Source organism: Eptatretus burgeri, chromosome 2 (assembly GCF_056783735.1).
Source record: "Eptatretus burgeri isolate ZD-2024b chromosome 2, Ebu_testis_v1, whole genome shotgun sequence".
In the NCBI taxonomy this organism is placed as follows: Eukaryota; Metazoa; Chordata; class Myxini; order Myxiniformes; family Myxinidae; genus Eptatretus; species Eptatretus burgeri.
The window spans coordinates 18,927,837-18,952,836 of NC_140962.1; the positions used below are offsets into that span (position 1 = coordinate 18,927,837).

The 25,000-nt window shown below is 42.3% G+C and overlaps 1 protein-coding gene and 1 long non-coding RNA gene across 7 annotated transcripts in view; one reads left to right on the forward strand and one right to left on the reverse strand.

Moving 5' to 3' along the window:
- Positions 1–25,000, forward strand: part of LOC147031516 (uncharacterized) — a 245,143-nt gene that overhangs the window by 96,968 nt on the left and 123,175 nt on the right. The gene's annotated exons all lie outside the window — the stretch shown is intronic.
- Positions 1–25,000, reverse strand: part of LOC147031517 (tensin-3-like) — a 132,957-nt gene that overhangs the window by 76,677 nt on the left and 31,280 nt on the right. For all 5 annotated transcript variants that reach the window (XM_085864396.1, XM_085864386.1, XM_085864381.1 and 2 more), the window contains 13 exons: positions 20,282–20,390; positions 19,850–19,887; positions 17,948–17,986; positions 17,662–17,708; positions 17,333–17,528; positions 16,185–16,235; positions 14,651–14,773; positions 14,376–14,440; positions 14,091–14,174; positions 13,030–13,136; positions 5,671–5,731; positions 3,854–3,932; positions 3,460–3,589 (listed from right to left, as the gene is read on the reverse strand). In XM_085864396.1, the coding sequence (XP_085720522.1) occupies positions 3,460–3,589; positions 3,854–3,932; positions 5,671–5,731; positions 13,030–13,136; positions 14,091–14,174; positions 14,376–14,440; positions 14,651–14,773; positions 16,185–16,235; positions 17,333–17,528; positions 17,662–17,708; positions 17,948–17,986; positions 19,850–19,887; positions 20,282–20,390 (1,129 nt within the window). The remainder of the gene's footprint in view (positions 1–3,459; positions 3,590–3,853; positions 3,933–5,670; positions 5,732–13,029; positions 13,137–14,090; positions 14,175–14,375; positions 14,441–14,650; positions 14,774–16,184; positions 16,236–17,332; positions 17,529–17,661; positions 17,709–17,947; positions 17,987–19,849; positions 19,888–20,281; positions 20,391–25,000) is intronic.

Sequence of the window (25,000 nt, forward strand, 5' to 3'; positions counted from 1 at the left end):
AACCGAAGATTTCAAATTTTGATTCATCGGTCCATAAGACCTTCTTCCAGTTTTCAGGAGTCCACTGGTGGTGCTTCATGGCCCAGGCAAGCCTCTTTTTCTTGTTTTTCCATCTTGGCAATCAATGGCTTTCTTACTGCCATTCGACCTGTCAAACCTGCAGCTCGAAGCCTTATCTTCACAGTTGAAACTGAGACTTCCTTACTTCGACCAGTGTTAAGCTGTGCTTGAAGCTGCTGTCCTGTGAGCCACTTGTCACGCAAGCTGTTGACTCTCAGAAACTTGTCTTCTGATTGTGTTGTGGCTTTGGGTCTGCCAGATCTCTTCCTGTCAGAGTTTCCTCCAGTTTCCAAGTGCCTTTTAATGGTGTAGCAAACTGTACTCACTGACACCTTGGCTGGTTTTGCAATTTCTCTTAAAGAAAGACCTACACTTTGAAGGGTTATAATGGTCTGTCTGTCTTCCTTTGTTAATTGTCTTTTTCTCATCATTATGAGAATAATATACTACTTCCTGCAGTGAAATATTGTCCAAATAATGCTTCAGAGGGTGTAGCAACACAGTCTGTTCCAACACTACTTTTACACAGACAAAGGGTTTGTAACTAATCAACAAAAGTTTGGATACCTGTAGGAATTGTTTGCATCAACTTTAATGGCTTAATTTACTTCCAATGCTGCAGAACAGCTGCAGTTGCTAACTCATTACTTGTTCCCTGAAAAGGGCCTTTTTTAACAACTCTGAAATTTACATTATTTTTCAGTTTTTGGTAACATAAACTTTTTTTTAACCTCTGGCAGTTTACCGCTTAGCTTTGTACCATTTCAGGTTATTCACTGGACTTGAACTGCTTAAATTTCAGTAAAAACTGGAAAATGGGGGTGTTCTAAAACTTTTGACCGGTAGAGTAAGTGATAAATTTGAACATTGTAATGCTCAAATGCACAAGGGAAATAACGATTCATTGGGTATTTGTCAGTTAACACCTTAAATCCTTAAACACACTGTTAGGCAATGTAAGACAACAAACTGTAAGATGATGGAATCCATTAACGACGAGAACAGCACTCTGCAGAGCACATACCTCTGCCAGGCTGAACAGTTTACGTTTTGTATCCCACTGATACGCCGGATCTGGATTCGGACCTGAACTAAAATTGAATCGACTTGTTCTCGTCACCTAACCGATTCATTCACCAAGTTTTGTTATAACTCGACCACAACCTTCTGAAGAATCGTGCTATATGTCCTTTTTGGCCCCATCTCTCAATGGTGAAAAATCACTTTAAAAATTCCAGTATCCATATCCGGATCGTCATCGAAATCGAATCTTTTTGTTCTTGTCACACACCCAAACTGTCCACCAAATATCATCCGAATCCGTCCACAACTTTTTGTGATATCCTGTCCACAGTCAAACAGACAGAGGTGAAAATATAACCTCTGTCTACTATCGGTAAAGACATTCTGTACTGTCAGACCTCGCTATTCGCTATCCGCGAGCCCCGTGTATTCGCGGGTCAGTGACCTGCTTCTACATTCACGCTTCATGTATTCAATTATATTTTTATTAATTTCAGGACTGGTCTCCTATATCCATCTGGGAAATTGGAAATCAGCCAAAATCATAACATTACATAAAAAGGGTTCAAAATCAGATCCCCTTAACCACAGCCCAATTAGCTTACTGTTCTTCCAATCATCAGCAAGGTCATGGAATCCATCATCGGAGTTGACATAAAACCATTCCTTTTCTCCAACACCCTTATCTCAAATCACCAATTCTGATTTGGACAAGGTCACTCGACCTTGGACATGCTGCTTCGATCTCCCAACAATGGATGGAAGCCCTCAATATCAGACATGAGATCAGGGCCTCTCTCGAGACATATCTCGAACTTTCGATGCAATCTGGCATCCTGCCTTTCTCTCCAAACTCTCTGTCTGTGGCATACAAGGCCAACGTCAATCTTGGATTACTGACTTCATCCACTCTCATGGACAACATGTGGCTCTCAATGGAACCCTTTCATCTTGGATGACTGACCTCATCCCCTCTTGTAGACGACGTGTGGCTCTCAATGGAACCCCTTCATCTTCTCTCCTTGTCAAGGCTGACGTACCACAAAGCAGTGTTCTCGGCCCCATATTATTCCTAATCTTCCTCAATGAGATCGCTGACTCCCTGGAAAATCCTCCATCTCTTTGCTGATGATTCCACTCTCTGCTTTGACATCTCTAATCCTTCTGATAGACAGGCAGCAGTTTCTTGCTTCTCCTCAGACCTCAACAAAATCACAAACTGGTCAAACACAATTTTGTTTATGTATCGGTACTGTCCACTCTTTGCGTTCTCCCTTTACCCTCATCGTTAGCTGCTTCCCTCGTTTGTCCATCTTCGTCTACTTTCTCTCTCCACCCTGCCGTTGGTGTTTTCCCCTTTCTCCTGCTGTTCCCTTTGTTATGTTGTGTGTTGATTTGTTCGGTGTCATCTCTCTTCCATGAGCCTAGACCATGTAAAATTGTATATTTTCAAACAAACAAAAAAATCCAATGCCCATTTTTCTGACATTTGCGGCATTTTTCATGAACGCATCCCCCGCGATAGCGGGGTCCGACAGTATTTTAAAAATCAATAGAAGTGTTGTTAGCATGACATAAAAGTCCACCGACTTAGAACGAAGAGTGCTGTGTGTGCTTTCAGTTACCATACAAATTGAGGTGAGCGACAAACTCGGATGAAACATATTATTTTCATTGACAACATACTGTGTGTAATACATGAAAATAAGTTGCTAATGAAAACAGGAAGGGGGGTGGGAGGCAATGGATAAGCATTAAGAGGAAATGAATGAAGCAGCTTATTGTTGGGTCGAAATGTATCTGAGATGGTGAGTCTCTTGTGTGATGAAACCTTTGAAACATACAGGGCAAAATGTTTTTAAAAACACATGTATACATAATGTTGCAGTTCCTCAAATCAGTGTTTGCTTGTGCTGATACATCCCTATTCCTTTGTTTGGTCCTCCGATATGATAAATTTTGGGTAACACACTTTACAGGTTGAGGTAGTGGGGTAGATTAATGGGGTCGGTGCTGTGGCAAATTATCTCATGTTAGGCCAAATGATATATTTTAATACGAGTTATTTTACAAGGCACTTCAACACAGGAGGCCATGAGGCCCATCATGGTTGTTGCCAACCCATGGATGTTTGTCTGTGCTCTTTCTTTTTAAATGCTGATCATCAAGCAAGAAAGAAGCACATACCATTTTTAAAGTCATGGTATGACCAGACCAGGATTCTAACCATTGACCTCCCTGGCTCAGAGTTGGATGCTCCAACCATTATGCCACTGAAACTTTCAATGTCTAAAACTCCATAAATGTTATGAAAGTACATCGACGGAAATTGTGCGTGAGGGCAGTAATATGTGTATCTTGCAAACAGTTACACACCGTTATAAGCATGCTCCAGCTGGGCTTTTCCAAGCACCAAAGAGGACTTGTGCAGTGCACCGGTGTGGAACTGGACCTGAAACAGTGTCTCCCATGTGCCAGACTCTGAGACCGCCCAGAAACACTTGACCTGCTCATCGAGAGGAATAGCATAAAGAGTTTTCAGCAAGGATGATGCTGTGACTCCGACAGATATGACCAAGAGACAGGTTTTTATGAAGCTCAGCAAAAATGAGGAAACACAAATGCAAACAATGCACTTGTGAAGTGGTAATGGCTGGGATGAAAGCACATAGTTGCATAAATAATGTAATGCAATAACTTTGCATTTCCACTGTAGTTGATTACAGGAATAAAGATATCCCACGGTGAGGTGGTCCTGTTTCACGCTCACCAGAATGTCTCCTTGTAGGTTGAGTCCGGGAGAGAAACCCACGCACAGATTTCCTTCTGGGCTGCCCATTGGCACAATGCTACAGGAGAGGGTAAAGGGACAGTGATTGTGTGTGTGTGCCGAACAAGCACGCAGGAAAAGTAGTCAACAGATAATCATGTGACTTTTCCAGCATGATAACTGCATCCAAATAAAATGTGACATTCAGCATTAAAACTATCAATTTTACAATAATGTGTTGTCATTGGATGAAACCTGTATTGTTTCTTCAAACAATGCATTGTTGAACTTGTTTGCCAACTTAGTAAATTTCTTCAAAAATCTTCTTCTCCAGACCCACCAGTCAGAATGCTACCACATTTGGCCAGGGTAAGTAGGTGAAATTGCGGAGGTCATGCTGTCCACATGACCAGAAATGTGTCAAAGTGGCCGTTTTCGTAAATTTTTGGGAAAAAGCACGTAAATTCCTTCTTTTCCAGACCCACCAGACAGAATCCTGACGATAATTCACGGACCAGTGTTTGTGGGTTTATTTGTTAGTCACGCTACTCCTCCTACAGTTCTGGCCCAATTACATCCAGACTTTCTACAGAGAATCAGCATGACCCCAATTAATGTATGGGGTGTTTTTATCTTTGCCAGAAGTCTTGGGGGAGTGAGGGGGTGGGGGTGGGGGGAGGACACAAATTCTCTAAGTAAATGTGTATCATGTAGTGCGGCCTCCAGGTGGGGGAGGGTATTACAAGTCTACAGCATTTACAGTACAGTTTTCCTATCCCGACGTTTACCAGTACAGTGACGTGTTTTGGATTGCAAGCAGTCGGTACGTTTTTGCTTCATGCACGTAACCTGGGTTATTTATTTTTCCTATACAAGGATATCACTTGCCGATACGCCGCCCAGATAAAGGTATGCATCAGAAGAACGTGTTGCATGCTTGGAACAAGATCACCCATAGAGCGAGTACTCTGCTAGTGCTATCAAATTTGGGTTAAAACATGAGGACAGGGCCCTGATGTTAAATTGTGGAGGTCACACCGATCACGTGACCGGAAGTGTGTCAAAATGGCAATCGCGTAAATTCCTTCAAAAATCTTCTTCTCCAGACCCACCAGTCAGAACGCTACCAAACTTGGGTTCCAACATCAGGCTAGGATAGGGATGTTTAATTGTGGAGGTCATGTTGATTACGTGACCGGAAGTGTGTCAAAATGGCCGGCTTGGTAAAGTTTTTTGGGAAAATTGAGTAAATTCCTTCAAAAACCTTCCTCTCCAGATCCACCAGTCATAATGCCACCAAATTTGGGTTACAACATTAGGCCAAAGCCCAGATAAGCTATATGTCCACTGGTCCTCTTTTTAGTCTTTGATAGGATTCTGTCATGATCAGAATCAAACTGCTGACCACTCAGACTCAGAGTGGGTGCTCCAACTGCAGTGCCACCGTCAGATCTAACAAAGGTCATAATCCAATTACAATTTTAGTCTCAATATTAAAGGAATGGTATTTGAACAGTGGAAAGGGTGGGGTGGGAAAGGGGAATGCTAAATTTGGATTCCCATTTGCCCAATAAACAGAGAACTGTCCAGTCATGAGGATTTTTTTCCGAGCAACAGAGCAATGTGTGCCAGTACACACAGGCTAAATTTATCAATCCTACCCTAATATCATGGCCCAGTAATTATGCAACCAGCCCAAGTTCATAATGCAATCACTGTCAGATATGCACTCATTCATTCACTAATAAACAAACAGGCAGTTAAATGTAGGGAAGCTGAACAATGTGAGGTTTTCTTACTCGTATCGAGACACTTACTAAACAGGAGATGTGTGCAAAAGTTGAAGACCTTGGAACACTCTCAGGAAGACTTTACATCCTGGAGGAACAAAGGGTAGGAGAGAAGCCAAAAGAGTTTAAAATAGATGCAAAAAAAAAAAATGTACAAAACAGGGAGTGAAAAATAACCAAAATGATAAACAAAATGACAAACTAAAATGCCAACTTTAGCTGAAGAGGATGCCTCTTGTCATTGGCCAGGTGGGGAGATGAATTGATACTTGTCAAGAAAAATGACCTAATTTGGATATGGTCATACGCTGTAGTAGGGCTGGCAGGATAGCCAAGAGGTACGCACACTCGCGTCTGAGCTGTCTATCTTGGGTTTGAATCCCGACTATATTAACTGCCATGCCAGTGTTTCTCATGAAGGATCCATAAATGTGTGTGCCATCCCTCGGATGGACGTTAAATTGGATGTCCCGTCTGCTAGCATTAGTGGTTGTTAAAGATCTCACGGTGTCCTTCCCAAAAAGGAGGCAAGCTGTCGTCGGCACCCTGAACGAATCCCTGCACACTCAGTTGAATATCCTGCGTCGGACTGGCCACCCATCCAGGATTGTTAACCTCGCCAAATAAAGTGCTTTGGAAGAACCGACGTTCTGTTTTGAGCTTGATGCACAAGATACACTGCATTACCAAAAGTATTGGGACATCTCAACCTGCATGTGTATACCCATCGCGCTGACACAAACGAGCAGAATGTTCTTCATAAATGTGAACAAGAGTATTGAAACTCGGTTGTGGAGAAGGTACCATGGGGGTAAAGAGCTGACTGGCCTCCAATGTGGAATGCTGATTGGGTGCCATAGGGTGAGATGACTAATTTGTGGGATGATGTCTTTAGGATACGTAAAGTAATTGATTGTGTTAATGGTGAAAACGGGACAAGCAATGTTAAGATTACAAACATCAGATTGAGTCAGAGGAACCTCAAAATCTTGAACTTATTATATCGACCAAATATTTTGCTACAAGTATTAGTGGGCAAGATTTGAACCATGCTAGTTGCAAAATGCAGATTAACACCCAGGTTAGTACGCAAATAAACCACTGTCAAGTAATAATCCTGCACGTTTCCTGATAATGTCCCGATACTTTTGGGAATATATAGTGTGTGATGCTTACTCTGAGCCTGATGATTGGTTATGCTTACTGTTCATAGGAGGCTGACAGGATAGCTCAAAGGTGTATTCACCTTTGAACTCTTTGTTCGATTTCCGACCCAACAAGAAACTGCCGGTCGGAGCTTCAGTGGCAGGGCATAATATCAACGAGTGTGTCCTGTGTCTGAGGGATGTTAAGCGAGATGTCCCATCAACTAGCATTCACTGATGGATGTCAAAGACCCCTTGGTCTCTTGAAGATGAGGCCATTCTGTGCCAGCACCCTGGCCAAATAGCAAATTATTGCCCAAATGTACATGGTCAACACATCAGCAACACAGCTGTGTTTCAGTAAGGATGCAACCAGGAAGAAGAGGAACAAGAACAAGAAGAAGAACAAGAAGAACAGGAACAACAAGAACAATAAGAGCAAAAAGAAGAAGAACAAGAACAATAAGAGCAAAAAGAAGAAGAACAAGAAGAAGAACAATAATAATAAGAACAACAAGAAGAAAAAAATGAAATGTTTTTCACTCCAATGGTTGTTTATCATCGAGTGGAAAAATAACGATTTCAAGGACTGACAGCTATTTTTTAGAAAGGAATAGTATGACCGTTTGTTTCATTACTTGGAAATTCCATTGTTTGTTCGAAGGAATCTATCCTATAAAAGGAGCCGTGCCATCGTCCGTCCATGCGTGTGTGCGAGTTCCACCCATTGGTTGGACAGTTTGCCTGACTACACACACAATTTCTCGACTATGGCTGCCAATTTAGGAACCCCTTAAAATATGTACCCTTTTTAGAACCCTTAGAACTTAAGAAGTTATCATTGATAACCAATTCGAATTACCCTGTAGAACCCTATCGCTCAAGCAGAGCTTTTACTGCGAAGGTTGCGCAGGTTTGCTATTGTTTCCGACTATTTTCTCTTCCAATTGTGAGTTGAACAGGCGACTGACTGTTACGGGTTTCTGTGAAGTGGTGATGGCATGATAGGTGAGCAGAAAGTGTTACATATTCCTCTGTTTCGACGTGGGAATGCCCGTTTGCTTTGATGAGCGGCAGGAGGGTGAGAGTAAAGATGGGAACTGTTGCAAATGGAAGGGGGAGGTGGAGGTTTTGGGGAGGGGGGTGTTGAAGGCTTGAGTGTGGTAGGGGAATGATGCCTTAGGGTTGGGAGGGGGAGGGGGAGGGTGAGACTTTTTTGTTGAGGAGTTGTCAGAATTGCATGTGTTAGCTTACCAACAGTAACATGCTAGTGTGTGTGTGTGTGTGTGTGTGTGTGTGTGTGTGTGTGTGTGTGTGTGTGTGTGTGTGTGTGTGTGTGTGTGTGTGTGTGTGTGTGTGTGTGTGTGTGTGTGTGTGTGTGTGTGTGTGTGTGTGTGTGTGTGTGTGACTGACTGTAGGGGGTGATGCAGTCGCCCTATGGGTAATGTGCTCATCCATTCTAAACAAAAGTGCATCCCTCTTAAGTGTGGCAGTGTTTTATGATTATTCGTGAAGTGGAAAGTACAGGATAAGAGTACAATGGATGGATGCATCGTCATTACTCATTAGGAATGACCTTCAATGACAATTAAAGGAAGGGAATAATTCAACCACAATGAGTGGACGAGCATCATACGTAAACCACACCAGGTGAGGCTGGCAGATTATCCCACCCTGAGGTTGTTAATGAGCCACATGGGTTTCTATCAACAATTAGATATTGGCATGGTAATTATTTTGAGATTAGCTCGGCTTTCAGACGATTATGATCCAAATCCTAAATACTGGTACCTTCAGCTAGATTATGAACCCACAACCTCTGGGATCCCAATCCAGCATCCATCTTCACCATTTGGCCAAAATAGAGAGACATCAGCCGTTGTTTCACAGTGGCAGCAGCAGAATCCTTTTTTTTGTTTGAGAAAGAATCACTAACATATAAAATCTTATCCTTCTGCTGCTTCTGTTCCTTCATTAGTTTCATATAATAATCATACAGCAAAGAATGCCAGCCGCAGCACAATTGCCTACTTGTTCCTAAAGCTCACAATACAGCGTCGACATGATGAGAGAATAAAAATAATAATCCGAACGAGGAGGACCTTCAACTCAAACCAACTGGAATTTCTCCAAAAGCTTCAACAAGAGCTCAACCGAGAGAAAAAGCTCGTCTGCCTAGGCCAAGCGTGAAAGAAAAAACACCACTCAGCTTCACACCAATCGACTCCAAGAAGGGTGACCTCAGAACTTCTTCACAAACGACATTGAAGAGTAATATGAATGCAGCACACGACCATGAAGTGTTATGTCTGCCACATGACACGGGCTCCAAGGGAACATTTAACTCTCATATGCTTTTGGTTCCATCACAAGGACCAAGAAGTAAGTTGAAGTCGAGTCAGCTGCACTTGGTAAAGCCGCAACACCTTCCAGACTGCCTCCTACCATAGTGTATCGCAGGCAATTTAGGTTTATTGAGCACATGCAGAGAGCCCTGGTAAAACTCGCAGCTGCGATGAATAAGTACTCAAAAACATAACCATGTGGGCAATTTAGGAAAGGCACAGTGAAAAAACGAATCATGTTCCTCTTAACAGCTATATTTATAAGGTTCAGGTGGGTTTATATTGGAGTATGATTCTTAAAGAAGACTACTCTCAACGAAGAAAAATCCAAAGCATTCTAAAGGTTTGAATGGTTTCATGTCTGGAATATTTGAAGGTCAAGGTCACAAAACTCAAATTTGCCAAAATGTGTTCTTTTAATTTCGAAATGATGGTTTCATGTGCTGATGGTCACCCAAATCATTTTTTGCTGAAATCGTTTCAACAAGTCATTCCCTCCACCACTGAAGTTGAATGAGGTTATGTTTTTTCACCCCTGTTTGTTTGTTTGTTGTTTGTGTGCTGATATCTCAAAAAGTTGTGGACGGATTCGGACGAAACTTGGTGGACATGTTGGGTGTGTAACAAAGAAGAATCGATTCAATTTTGGTGAAGATCCGGATCTGATAATATTTGAAGTGATTCTTCACCATTGAGAGATTGCGCGAAACCGATATATAGCACGATATCTCAAAAAGTTGTGGATGGATTCGGATGAAACTTTGTGGCATGTTGGGTGTGTGACCACAACAAATTGATTCGATTGTGGTGAAGATTCGGATCCGACTACTCGAATTTTTCAAGTGATTCTTCACCTTTGAGAGATCGGGCTCAAAAAGGATATGTAGCATGACATTTCAAAAATGTATTGGGCCAGATATGTTCTCGTGGATCAGGCTTTATGGGGCGGAGGTATGCGTTCTACCGAGTGCCCTTCTAGCTTGCTGCTGTTTTAATGGTGAACAATTTTGGGTGACTCGGCACACTCACCAGGAATTGCTCAAAATGTGGCAAAAAAGTTAATTTTTCTCCCACTTTTGTTTTTAGTGTGTTGAGAATTAAAGTGGATCTGTACATGCCATGCTTGATTGACTCATCACCTCCACAAATGGAAAAATCAAGAAAATCCCAGCAGGGGGACTGTCGGAATCCTGAGCAGAGGCCGTCATCTCACGCCATCCCGTCTTTACCCACAGTCATTTTTTACTCCCATTAACCCAACCTAACTCCACATACTTACTTGCAGGTTACCATGTTTTCAACCCTTTTCCTGTTTGTTCATTCCCTTAGCTTACTGTGTCCAAGTGTTGCCTCGCTGCCGCACTGTCAGTTCATGCAGTCACCTCTCTCTTCCATAAGCCTCGATGTTGTAAAGAAAAGAAATCTACAAAGCAGCTCAAAATGCAAAGCCTGTCCACATCCTCTTTGTACTCTAAGCTTGACGAAAACAAATTTTATTAACTAGTGTTCTCGATATTATCATATTAAAGGTTTCTTGATAATTTGATAACAAAATCTCAAATGGTAAAAATAAATAAATAAATAAAAATTAAAAGAAAGAGTTATGGCCTCGACAGATACATGTTATGTTATGAGTTATGGCTCAAATGGTAAATAACTAAATAAACATGGAGGTGATTTAAAAACCCGGTTGTCTCGCGCTGCACGGCAGACAGGCCAATCAGGGCTATTTGTATCGACTGTGACTTTGTCCTTTGACATTTTGACCCAATTATTACCTCTACCATCTGCGATGGATGGAGATTATGTTTTCGCCCCCGTCTATTTGTTTGTGCGCAAGATATCTCAAAAAGTTGTAGACGGATTCTGATAATTTGTTGGACAGGTTGGGTGTATGACAAGGACGAATCAAATCGATTTTGGTGAAGATCCGAATCTGGATACGAAATTAGAATTTTTTTTTTAAGTTATTCTGATTCTTAAAGTGGCGAGATAGCTCATGGCTTGTGAGTGTGCCGAGTCACCCAAACATTTTTCACTCTACCCGGAGAAACAATTCCAGAAAAAACAATATTTGGGTGACGATCAGAGCATGATATGTCCACATTTGGTGATGAGAAGAAAATTCCCGATTTCAGCGAATTTGAATAGTGTGACCTTCAAAATAGTCAGAAAATGAAACAGTGACAGTGGGTGCAAATATTTTGGAATTTGCTTTGTTAAAGGTAGTCTGCCACAGGTAAAGAACAAACAGCATCAAAACTATTGAGGACATCATGAATCACAACCCACCTAAATCTCAGAAAAAAGATCTCGTAAAGAGTGGAGTCAAACTGTTTGACAAGCTTTCACAATTAGTTGGTAACTTCCTCACTCTACCGAACAGACAAATACACACAACCTGTTAACCCTGGCACAAGTAACAATCTCCTTTTGAACAACTGGATCTGCTGGAATCACCCCTACCTTTCATATGATCCAGTGCAGGTGATATTGGGATCACTATAAAGCATCAGATCTACAGCAGAAGACCTCCACACTCATTTCAAGAATCTTGCTGATTGACCTAATCTCTTTGGCAAGTGACTATGACCATTTTCCCAGATTTTAGAGAATAACAATGAGGTGGTATTCTCATCATCATCATCAGTCTCATCATCATCATCATCATCGGCTCTGTCCTGAGCAGCCAAGGTTGTGGCATGCAGATACGGCAAAACGCATGTGTGGCCTTCCCTAATATTGGGGAGCTGATCCCAGCATTCCAGCTTGTGCTCCACTCTGCAATTTGAATGGCCTTGTGTAGGTTTGTAAATGTTGTGCGGTCTTGTGAAGGACTGAAAAGATTGATTATTGAATACATCACTTCACATGTTGATACTTTTTTCAATGCCCTGTTAAGTAGTAAATGGAGTTTTTTTTAAATACCTGTGTAATATATTTGGATTTAGTCATATCATTCTTTTGGGGGTCTCTGATTCGCTGTGGAACACATCATATGAAATGCTTTTCGCAGCCAATCAGGTACTCCCAGAGACAAAACATGACTAGCTCCTCAGAAATTATTGCAAAATTTGATGTTTTTACTCTTTAATCAGTGCTGATCTTTACTCTTTAATCCACCAACAATCAGTGCTGGCAGACGGGTCCTCCGGCTTAACGTCCTTTGACGGATGACACACACATTGTTGAATTGCTCTGCCTATGAAATATCAGGGTGACAGTCTATATCTGGGTTGAGATTCAAATCCAGGCTCGATGGCCCGACTGCTCAAAAGCAAGTGTGCATACCTTAAGCTATCCTGCTAGCCCCAGCATTTTTATTGGGGAATACAAGGGGGGAAAAAAATGTATCTTGTCAGATTTTGTAATCCTCAAATTATCGTAATCATTATGGTAAACAAAGAAGATAGTGAAGTAAATTGAGAGATTAATTTAATAATGTGTGGATACCAGCCACATCGGCATGATGGGCCAGGGGCCCGGAAGGCCTCCTCCTGCCTTAATGTATATCCTTGTGTATAGATTCAGCAAAGTCAAACATACTGAGGCATAAAAACATATCCAGTACAGAAAATTGCTCTGTGCCTTATAGTGATGTCAATATGCCCATTGTTTATCAAAGTTATATATTTAAGTAATAATACTTCTCCCTGGCTCGCAGGTGAATGTGTAAAGCTTTGGGGAAGGTATGGGACTTGGTAAGAGCATAGCTGTTGCTGAGGAAGTCAAGGTGGAGAGTGGTGTGTGTATTTATGCAAGAGAGAATATTGTGGAACAGGTTGAGATTGGGGGTGGTGGGGAGCATCAGGGTTGGTGAACTGGAGCCAAGGTTGTTGAAAGAGTGAGGATTGGTGAGTGTGTGAACACTGGTGAAAATATAAAAGTTGGCTTGCCTGTACCCACTGGAAGTACACCACGAAGTATCATTAACTGCACACACATGGCTTTTTCTCTCACTTTGCATGTCTTTGCCAGCAAATCTCCAAAGAACTGCAGGTACCTGGCACACAGCAACACAGAACAATTGCCACATTCTTACTTACAGCAAATGTCCAAATCCTCACGGTGGTGTCATTTATACTTATTACCCCCACCACCGAAGGTGAGCGGAGGTTATGTTTTCACCCCTCTTTTTTTCTGTCTGTCTGTCTGTGAGCAGGATATCTTTAAGAAGTTGTGGACAGGTTGGGTGTGTGACAAGGGCGAATTGATTAGATTTTGGTGAAGATCCGGATCCAGATACTAGAATTTTTTTTCAAAGATTCTTCACCATTGAGAGAAAGCCTGGTGTTGGCTTAGTGGTTGGAGCGGCTGGCTTAGGATCTTTGGGTCCTGAGTTTGGGCCCCATGAGCTGCTGAATTAACACCAGGTGTGGTTGACAGCCTGTCATCCTTCCGAGGTCGGTGAAATGAGTACCAGTGTACTGGTGGAGGAGCACAGCATCAGCGGCACAGCCGTGCTTCCATGAAATGATAGCTACCCCGGCAGCCAAGCTGTCATACGCAAAAACAGCACCATTGAGAGACGGACCAGAAATGATATATCGCATGATATCTCAAAAGGTTGTGGATGGATTTGGATGAAACTAGGTGGATGAGTGAGTAGGTGACAAGAACAAGCTGATGAGATTCTGGTTCTGATCCAGATCTGGGCTGTTGGTGGGACACAAAAAGTAAACTGTTCAGCCTGGCAGTGGTACGTGCTCCACCAAGTGCCATTCTAGTCATTACACTGTGTTTGTGCTGCCATAATGAGAAATTCCTGACTTGGCTAAACACAAAGAGGGAAAAGGACATTATCGGGTGGAAACACACTGAAATGTTCAACGTTATTGCACACAATTAAACTTCCCTGCAAACAATGAAATAAGCATCCATTACACTTCCTCGTGCACATTGAAACTTAGCTGAGCAGAGATTATTTCAGTACAGCAGGGAAAATAGACACAATCACCTCTTTTGGGAAGGAAGCAAAGAAGAAGAGAGCTTGTCATCATAAAACCTCTTCATAGAAAACTTGTCCAATGGTTCCTGACTCCTAAACAAAAGAAGAAAGATTTCTAGTTTGGTCAGATATATCCGAGTAGTTGTCAGACACCAATGTAGTAAAGTAACATAAAGTTCAGATATGGGTAAAGTAACTTAGTATTGCAGGTTGCAGCTTTGTCCACACAGTGCTACGGCCTAGCCAGATATGGGTGCTTGGAGAGTGCGAGTGCAGTCACTGTGCTGGTCTTACCCGCTGCAGATGTCATTGTAAGACATGTAAGCTGCCACAGCAGTGCCAACACTGCCCCAGTGACCCTGGGACATACAAAAAAAACAAAACACACCATCCATAATACCCTCACAAACACCGGTGATTCATGCACACTCACAAAATTCACAAACACCATTTATTGAACTTTCATGTACATGCTCTTTAAACCTACACACACACACACAATCCATTCAACCTCTCACCTCATGTCTCACAAGGAAGTACACACACCTTCTTAGCCTCATATTTCCTACCTTGCAGTTCAATATGATCGCATTTTGGGGGTCGGAAATCAGCCAGGTGTTCATGTATTTCACCAAGAGACAGAGCTGGCTAATCTGTGGAGCGTGTCGATCTGGCCAGGACACATCCTGAACCTGCCAAAAACAACTCTCATGATTTATCTCATTTATCCGAGGGATGTAATATTGATGATCATGAAACGAGACCAAGTGGACTTCTTTTTGTTTCGTCTCCAAAAAAAATTCATTCTTGTAAAGAACTGAAATTCACATTTCGAGGTCTTTTATCCGAATGGAATTTCAACACTGAATGTGCAACGTCGGTTATTTTGGTACATTATGGATAAGAGTACAAATTCAAAATAAATAATTAAAACAGGAAACTTTAGAAGATTGTTTGTATAGCATCCACACTTTCAAGCTGTATATATATATATATATATATATATATATATATATATATATATATATATATATATATATATATATATATATATATATATATATATATATATGTGACATACACAGGTTTGGGTGGGCGAGGAGTTGTAGGTGCAGTTGTGTAAATTGAGAAAAACGAATTTGAAAGAAAGAGCAAGGAGAAGAACAAAGGGAAGGTGGGAGAGTTGTGGAGGAGGGGGAGGGGGAAGAAAAGTTATTATTTGGAGCAATGTGAAGTGCATGTGGGTTGGGGCTGTTAGGCTTAGGGTTCAGGCTGTAAGGAGGAGGGCGATGGTCAAATACCACCACTTTTGCATCATTAAGATGCTGCTGGTGGAGTCCCATAAGTTCTATGGCAGGGCATGGGGCACTCACGACAAGTTGTGAACGTTTCTAAGGCGAGCATTCTAATCCCATGCAGATCACCACTGCAATATTGCAGAAAGTTTCTGCTGATCAGTCATGGGATTCAAACCCGGCCGGTAAGCGCAATGCGACAAGCGTTTACTCCATCACAGAGCCGACAATCTATATGTGTTACGAATCACATTTGGAATCGCGTATTCAAGGTCGCCGAAAAGTCAGCTAACTGCGATGAGCAAAAATAATTATGTTAGACAACACTGAGATCTCACTTGGCAACCCTTTTGTCTATTCACAGCAAAATTGCAAAGCATTAATGAAAATGCTGTGACATATTCAGTTGAAAAAATTACGATGTCTAAATAATTGTTGCAGTTAATCAGTTACAGTTTATCGCATAGACTTTTGCTTGGGAGTCTCAGCCACACCTCGTTTTCCACCGTGGTAAACATACTGTTATCGACTATCGGTTGATAAATTCCATTGTTTATCTTGTCCGCACAGCACATACCGACATTGGCTTTCATGGATACTGGCATTCCGTTTTAACATTTGGGCCACCCTGTATAGATCCTGTATGTTTATTGAGGATTCCTCAATCCTCATTAGGAGTTAGAGAAAGCTCTTGCTGTATCCTGGACATGATTGGACAGTTGGGGTCAATATGTTCCGTAACCTGATACGATATGTTACGATATGTTACCTGATACGTCGTTTCTGGAGATGCACAGCATTTGCTCACCTTTAGGTTCATCTGTCTTAAATCAACATCGTTTTCAGAAAGATTTATCACCTGTGGGTGTGAGACATGAGAGCAAGTTAGCACCAAACCGATGAACATTCAGCATGACTTTAATGTTTAATAGTGTTTTGCTTATCAGCTTTCTGATACTTCCTTAATCTGTTGTTTCCTACTTGTCTGTCGAGGCCCGACTGGTTCCGTGGGAGTGGGTCCCCTTCAAGGACGGTGAGGTGCAACCTCAGCCGCCCGATGGGGGTCTCCCCTAACTCTGTGACTCCTCCTTCCCATCCCTCCCTTGATAACGGACTGCAGTCCTTGACCGCTTGGCTCGCCTGGATCGGTTGGGCCGCAAGTCACTCGTCAAGTTTATTGACGGGTGCCGGGCCTCGATTACAGCAACTATGGTCGCTGCGCATGGTCGGCGGGTAACCGTCAACATGTGTCGCCCTCAGGGCCGCCAGACGAGGTTTGCAATCGATCACTGCACTTGGTGGCTCGTCAAGACTTCGATGATGATGGGCAGAGGCCCTTTTGCCATGTGCCACAATGAGACGTGCACGCAGGCCTGGGAGTGGGTTTTCAACCACCCCGGGCAGAAGATGCGTGCTGACCCCTTTGTCCCCTCTCATCCTTCAAAGCAAAAAAGAACTGTGTCATTCTTTAGTCTCACGTCTCATAATCTGTTCCATCATGTGCAGCTCCAGTCCGCAAGGGAGAGCATTTAATATCCGAGTCAGCCAAAACGCGTTCGGTGTCTGTCTCTGATGAAGGACGTACATTTTCGTAAATTTTGCACAGCTATTTGCTTTGGGCTTCAAAGCATTGGCATGAAGATAGAGCACAGGCTTGATGAGCCAAATGGTACTTTTGTGTGTCGGAGTTTCCTTGTACATTTGTACGTAATTGCTTTGTTTCGCTTCGTCGGAGGGCGATGCTATAACACACATCAAAGCAAGGCATTTTAATAATAAATAAAACTTCCTCGTGTGATCAGCAATACATCCTTTATTTCCCATCCAGTATCTGCACAATATCATACCTCCCTGTCTGACCATCAAGTCATTCCCACCGATCTTAAGCATTTCAACCTCTCCACCTAAATCAAGCACACATAAACAACAGATTTATCCGCCTCCTGCATCGTGTACCAGGTGTTTTTCTCCATGCTTGGACAGCAGCATTTGAGCGACATCACGCAAGGCCTCAAGGTATGCTCCAGCAGGACAGTTCTCATGAAAAATGATGCAGATGATCCTTTCTGTAACGTAGGCCAAGTGGAACAACGGGCCACCATCCCAACTATGATTCGTTGCTTGATCCCCCTCCGGCTCTTGATGGCTTCCACTGCAAGATATAGACAGGTCGGACGAGTTAGTCTACATTGCGCAAGACATTTCTGCTCTTAGACGAGTCGCAATAAGCTGCACATGGTGCACAAAGTCAACAATGAGATTGCAGACACATCTAAATCACTCACATCTGCTGTTTGATCGTTTCAGAAGATACACCACTTGTAGGAGTAACCTGAAATAAAAAAATAATAATATTTATCTGAGAAGAGCTGAGAACAAGCAGCCCTTGACCATAAGTATGGACGTTGACTGAAGCTCAGTCATAATCATGTGATATTTGTGTGTAGTCCAGTAATGAAGGTGGGATGTTTAAATGTAGACCAGTAATGTGGGTTTACTGTTTATGTGTAGATGAATAATGTTGGTGGAAATATGTTGGTCAAGGTGGATTGCAACTAAAGCAGCACTGACCAGGTGGAATGCCATGGGCAGGACACACTGAGTCACCACCTTTGGGAGGAAACAGGAAGAAACACTCAAACAAATTTGAAATCTTTCTCACGGGAAAATATTTTATCCAAAATGACTGCTCCGTCAGATTAACGATGAATCTATTAATTAAATTGGCATTCCTCTCTTCCACGGTCATTTGTCCGTCTCACCCGATAAGAGGACCATCACTCCCCTTTCTCTGAAAACAAATTAAGCAAAAGCAAATGTCCTTATGTTTGAGGGTGGTTGGACAAGCAAAGACTGACCGAGAAGTTCAACCGCTCTCTCCATACAGTCCAGATCTCTCATGATAAAAAAATTTCACCAATTGTGTGTTTGGGTGCTTTAACGATTCTCTGGGAGGCCATTATTTTTGCCGTGCTGCAGCGATGACCATCTGTGAAGAGTTGTGTAAAACTCGCTAAATCACTAGCAACAATCTTGATTTCATTACAAGCCTGCAAGCTTTGACTCTCTCTCTCTCTCTCTCATGTGTTTTGTAATTATTTTTAAAATGTATAACTGCATTCATGATTTTATTGGTAACCATGCCTGACGTCAATAACTATTTAGAAATGACAAGAGCGATGAATTGACTCGAGATATGCATGAGCTGTTTCTACTCGTACAATGGTAAAGTTTTTGCCTGGTGTTGGCTTAATGGTTATGGTGGCTGGCTTAGGATCTTAGGATCCTGAGTTCGAATTAACACCGGGTGGGGTTGACTCGGCTTGTCATCCTTCTGAGGTTGGCAGAATGAGTGCAAGTGTACTGCTCGAGGGGCACCGCATCAGCAGCACAGCTGTGCTTCCAATAAATGACAGCTACCCAGAAGCCAAGCTGCCATACGCAAGAACAGAAGAGGGTAAAGTTTGGGATAATGGAAAAAAGTGACTTAAACATGAAAATATATCTTCATTTTTTTTTTCTCATTCCTTTGCCACCATAAAGGTGCATAGGGAGTACAATCCTGGATGGGTCACCACTCGAATGCAGGTCACCCCAAATGATTATTACCCCAGTACATTGGTACTCATTTTACCAATCTCAGAAGGATGACAGGCCGAGTCAACCCCACCTGGTGTTAATTCAACGACAGCAGGGGGCTTAAACTCAGGATCCTTCGGTCGCAAGCCAGCCACCCAACCCCGAAGCCAACACCAGGCTGAAATATTAATTAAAAGTCTTGGAATTAAAATAAGGTTTATTTACTTATTTAAGCACCCTGAAACAACATCAGAAAATATCATCAGGTCAGGTCAGGTATGGGAGGAGCATGCGCCGAAGCAGCGCGTCGCTGCATCCACTTTCCTCTGGTACTCCAGGGGCCTCCGTCTGGCCATCCCCCAGGCAGATGCCTGGCCCATCCCCATCTCCCTGAGATGCTGATATTATCCACGACTGTAATATCTAAATAACTGTACTCCACTCTTTATTGGAATCATCAGATGGCTAGTTTCAAGATTCATCACATTAAATGGGAGCGCTGAAGAATGGCAGAAGAGACAAGACTTTGAGATCCAAACCATCATCAGCGAAAACCTTTTTTCTCTTCCAAAAAAATGGAAGAGAAAAGGAAAACCTTTTCCAAACTTTCATGACCACCGTGCACGTTCCCTTTTTTGTACCGGGTGTCTGTAGGGCCAGGGAGTTACCGCACATCACTCTTCCCCAAAACCTGATTTAAAAATAAAACTACATCTCCAACTCCTCACTTTTCACTCCCTGGTCTTCTCATCAGATCGAAATGACATAAAACTGAAAAATAAACGTGCTTTTCGAAAGAAAAGTGGCAGCAAGATGAAGCTTTTTTTCATGACCCTACATTGATTGTGGTTAAACTTAATCACACATTATATCTGTGGTTTCAAAAATTCTTACCTTAACCACACATTGGCTGTGGCACACAAACTTGCAAACTGAAAAAGAAACACACGAGTCATGACCTTAAGACGAACAAGATAAGCACTAATCAGGCGATGTCGTTAAGTAATCCATAACCACTGGGAAACGTGACAATGTGAGCATAGCTCGAGACATCGACGTAGTACAAATGAGATCTTTACCCATTGACTGAGGAACTTCACCTACAGGTACCTTATGTCTATTCCAAGGTAAACGAGGTCTTTTTCATCATAGCAGCACAAAGGGCAACAAAATAATTATTAGCCGCAAACAAACCACAGTTAAAAGTAATTACAGTATTTGCATTATTTTTCGAGAAAGATTTCACACCAAACTTCATAACTACCGATAATCTGAAACGATTTTTGTGGTTAACTTGAGAAGTTATGCTCATGCAAGATAACAAACCTCGGCACACACGACCATGGGCACGCACAGTCTGTTGGCACACGCTGCAACAAGCTGGAACACCTAATGAGAGCTTGATGAAGGAGTGGACACCGGCTGGCCTGCCAGGCTGCAGGCACACATGTAGAGGATGAAACTCGTGAAAAATAATCTGATGAAAACTGCTTTGGATAGATAGATACAGTGCTTACAGAAAGTGAACATCCCCTTTTCAAACTTTTCACCTTTTCTTGCCTTATAACCTGGAATTAAATTGCATTAAATCAGACTTTTCCCACCTTTATTTCTACATCGTAACCCACAACTTCCAAATGAAAAACAAATTATACAAATTTCACAAAATTAATGAAGAATACAAAACTAGAATATCTTGGTTGGGTAAGTGTCCACCCCCCTTATGATTGGAATTGTAAATTAGCTCAGGTGTCACCAATCACCTTCAAAATCACACACCAAGTTAATTGACCTCCACCTGTGTTAAATTAGAGTGATTCTGATTATTTCAGAAAAAAAAAAACAGAAGTGCACTCGGTAGAGCGCATACCTCCGCCACACAATGCCTGATCCACAACAGCATATCGGACCCATTACATTTTTGAAAGATCATGCTATCTATACAGGACTATATCGTTTTTGGTCCTATCTCTCAATGGTGAAGAATCACTTTATAAATTCTAGTCACCTAATATGGATCCGGATCTTCACCAAAATCTAATCAGTTCGTCCTTGTCACACACTGAACCTGTCCACAAAATTTCATCTGGATTCGTCCACAACTTTTTGAGATATCCTGTACACAGACAAACAAACAAACAAGCAAACAAAACAGACAGAAAGGGGTGAAAACATAACCTCCTTCACTTTCGGTGGCAGAGGTAACAAGAGCGAGAATTGCGTTGCAATGCATGTCCCCTACCGATGTGATATTTTCTAAGTCCAAAAAGGGCATCACTGAAAAATAATGAAATGTCCTGAAACTCGAACTTGTGTAATGTATCATAATAAAGCCATGCTCCAAGTTTCAGTTGAATATGTTAAAGGATATGGGGGGAAAAAGTCTGAAAAACCACTGGTGGGACAGATGGACAGACAGACAGATGGACGGACATATGGAGAGCAACCCTACAGTCCCCTCTGGTGAAACTGGTAGGAGACGAATTACCGTCTGGAACCCTGTCCTAACTTATGGAAGCTTATTATTGTCCACCATTACGCAAGCTTAATCTACATCTTCTGCAGCCACAAACAGCCTGTTATCTTTTAGGGAGTACTTTATACCTGACAGCAAGTCAACCCTTGGTCTCATCTTGGGTTTAATGCCATCCACTGTACAAATCAACATGTCAGTTTATTCAAGACAACTTCATTCTTCAAGATGTGTATATACACGACATTACCAAAAGTATGCGGACACCCCTTCTAATTAGTGGATTCGGTTATTTCAGCCACACCCATTGCTGACAGGGGTATAAAATCAAGCACACAGCCATGCAATCTCCATTGACAAACATTGGCAGTAGAATGGGCCGTACTGAAGAGCTCGGTGACTTTCAACGTGGCACCGTCATAGGATGCCACCTTTCCAACAAGTCAGTTCGTCAAATTTCTGCCCTGCCAGAGCTGCTCCAGTCAACTGTAAGTGCTGTTATTGTGAAGTGGAAACGTCTGGGAGCAACAGCAGCTCAGCCACGAAGTGGTCGGCCACACAAGCTCACAGAATGGGACCGCCGAGTGCTGAAGCACATAGCACGGAAGAATCGTCTGTTGTCGGTTGCAACACTCACTACCGAGATCCAAACTGACCTTGGAAGCAACGTCAGCACAAGCACTGTTCATCGAGAGCTTCATTAAATGGGTTTCCATTGCCGAGCAGCCACACAAAAGCCTAAGATCACCATGTGCAATGCAAAGCGTCGGCTGGAGTGGTGTTAAGCTCACTGCCATTGAACTCTGGAGCATTGGAAACATGTTCTCTGGAGTGATGAATCACGCTTCACCATCTGGCAATCCGACGGATGAATCTGTGTTTGGTGGATGTCTGGAGACGCCACCTGCCTGAATGCATAGTGCCAACTGTAAAGTTTGGTGGAGGAGGAATAATGGTCTGGGGCTGTTTTTCATGGTTTGGGCTTGGCCCCTTCGTTTCATTGAAGGGAAATATTAACGCTACAGCATACAATGACATTCTAGATGATTCTGTGCTTCCAACTTTGTGGTAATAGTTTGGAGAAGGCCCTTTCCTGTTTCAGCATGACAATGCCCCCGTGCAAAAAGCGAGGTCCATCAAGAAATGGTTTGTCGAGGTCGGTATGGAAGAACTTGACTGGCCTGCAGAGCCCTGACCTCAACCCCATCTAACACCTTTGGGATGAATTGGAACACTGACTGCAAGCCAGACCTAATCGTGCAACATCACTGCCTAACCTCACGAATGCTATTGTAGTTGAATGGAAGCAAATCCACACAGCAATGTTCCAGCATCAAGTGGAAAACCTTCCCAGAAGAGTAGAGGCTGTGATAGCAGCAAAGGGGGACCAACTCCATATTAATGCCCATGATTTTGGAATGAGATGTTGGACGAGCAGGTGTCCACATACTTCTGACCATGTAGTGTAGTTGAATAGTGCATTGTTATGCTTCCACCAGAGAGGCAGAAAATCAGCAGCAGGACTTCTGTAAAATGAATTTGTGCTTTGAAATCGGGATGACAATGTGATGTCAACCCATAATTGATGTACATACGCTCTTTCAAAAAAAAGATATCTATTTTAAAAGATATTAAAAAAAAATCTATTCCTGATACATTTTCTAATTGGCTTTTGCTGTGCGAGTACACCCACTCCCTACGGGAGTGACAGGAAGGGTCGTGTTGTTATCCTCTCTGGGGTATACAGAATACAGTAGATCTAGTCTCCGGTCTTCTTCTGTTGGTGAACACGATAAGCAGAGAATGCCTCATGGATATTGGGATTCCTTCAGATTTCTTTCAGTTCAGTGTTAAACAGCAGTATATGCAACTGTTTAAAGAGGTAATCATACATGTTTGTGGTTTATAATCTTTTTCTTATTTTTTTAACCTTTTTGAGGCCTCTTCTTCTTCCTCTTTAAAAACACCAATAAACGCCACAATAAGCTATTTGTACACGCAAACACTGCATTTTTTCAAGAAGGAAAAACCCCTTGGGGAGGGGGGGCGATATTATTAGTATTAATATTATTTTGTAATAACATTAATATGACTAGTACGTGCCCGTAAAAAAAAATAAATAAATAAAATATTCAAACCGCGAGCAACAAACAACAACCACGCAGGCCGTTTCTTCGCTCTCACGTGCCCGTACGTGCGTGGCCCGGAAGTTCGAATATTATTCGCAGTTACGATTATTCGCAATTTAGTTTTAATACCCAATTATTCAATTAGCGCCAACGTATTTTACCTTTTCGCAATGTCGTGGCAAGGAAAAACAAAAAGAGAAGAGAGAGAAAAAAATTTACTTCCTAGTTCGGAGCATACCAGCCCTCTGATGTTACCGAAATTTATACACCGGCTAATATGAAAACGATCATAACTTGGGGCATTGTGTTTATCTATAAATGCACATAAGAAATCGAGAAATTATTAGAATACACGAAGTCATCACTCTCCAGAAGTCTGTATGTTGTAACCCGTAATGGCGAACGCGGCTGAGCTTCCCTTCCCCATCGGCCACGCCCATGCAACAACGTGTCTTCTCATTGGTTTGGTAAATAAATGGCCATAACTTGGGAAGCACTTGTCCGATTAATATCAAACCTTGAAAAGGCACATCCTCAGGTCCCCAGCAATATACCTGGCAAGTTTCAATTAGATCGGACCAGCGGTTGTTGAGAAACAGCGGTCACAGACAAAACACACACACACACACACACACACACACACACACACACACACACACACACACACACACACACACACACACACACACACACAGATTGCTGGAATTATAGATAGATGCTATTATCATTTTGTTGTTATTAGTTTTGTTATTAGAAGCGGCCTTGGAAGAACGCCACCATTAGTTATCTGAATATGAATATACACCTTAACTGACTTCACCCAAGGTGGAACACCCCCTTGGGGAGGGGGGCAAATGAGGTCGCTACAACCTCCATCGTGTGACCCTTAGTCCTTCTGTCAAGTTTGGTTGAGATTGGATAAATAACGACCGAATGTATCGTGGTCAAAAAACAGTCAGACAGACAGACACCAAATTGCGTATTTTAGTATGATAAGCTCAACTATTTACTTTATTAACAAAAATGGTGGAATTTTTTTCATTCCCACCCGCCACCCCCAACTCTCCCCGATGCTCTCTCCTTTCCTCCCTATTATTCCTATTCTAACCTCTTTTTAGGTCATCTCTACCGAGATGACCTAATAAAGCCGGACCAAATGTCCGTCCGTCAACAATTTTTCTTTCCGATCTTGATGAAACTTAGTATGTGGGTAGAAGTCGATGAGTGTTGCACAACGTCAAGGTCAGGGTCAAGGTCACGAGGTCACGTAAGTTATAAAAATAGCCATTTTCAAAACCTATCTAGTCTGCCATTCTACAAGATATTCGGCAACTCTTTATTGATTATGATCGTAAAAAATATTATCTTGTATCTAACCGGACAGATTTTTGAATTTCCGTCCCGTTTTGCCGCCACGTAACCTGGAAGATGGTCAAATACACC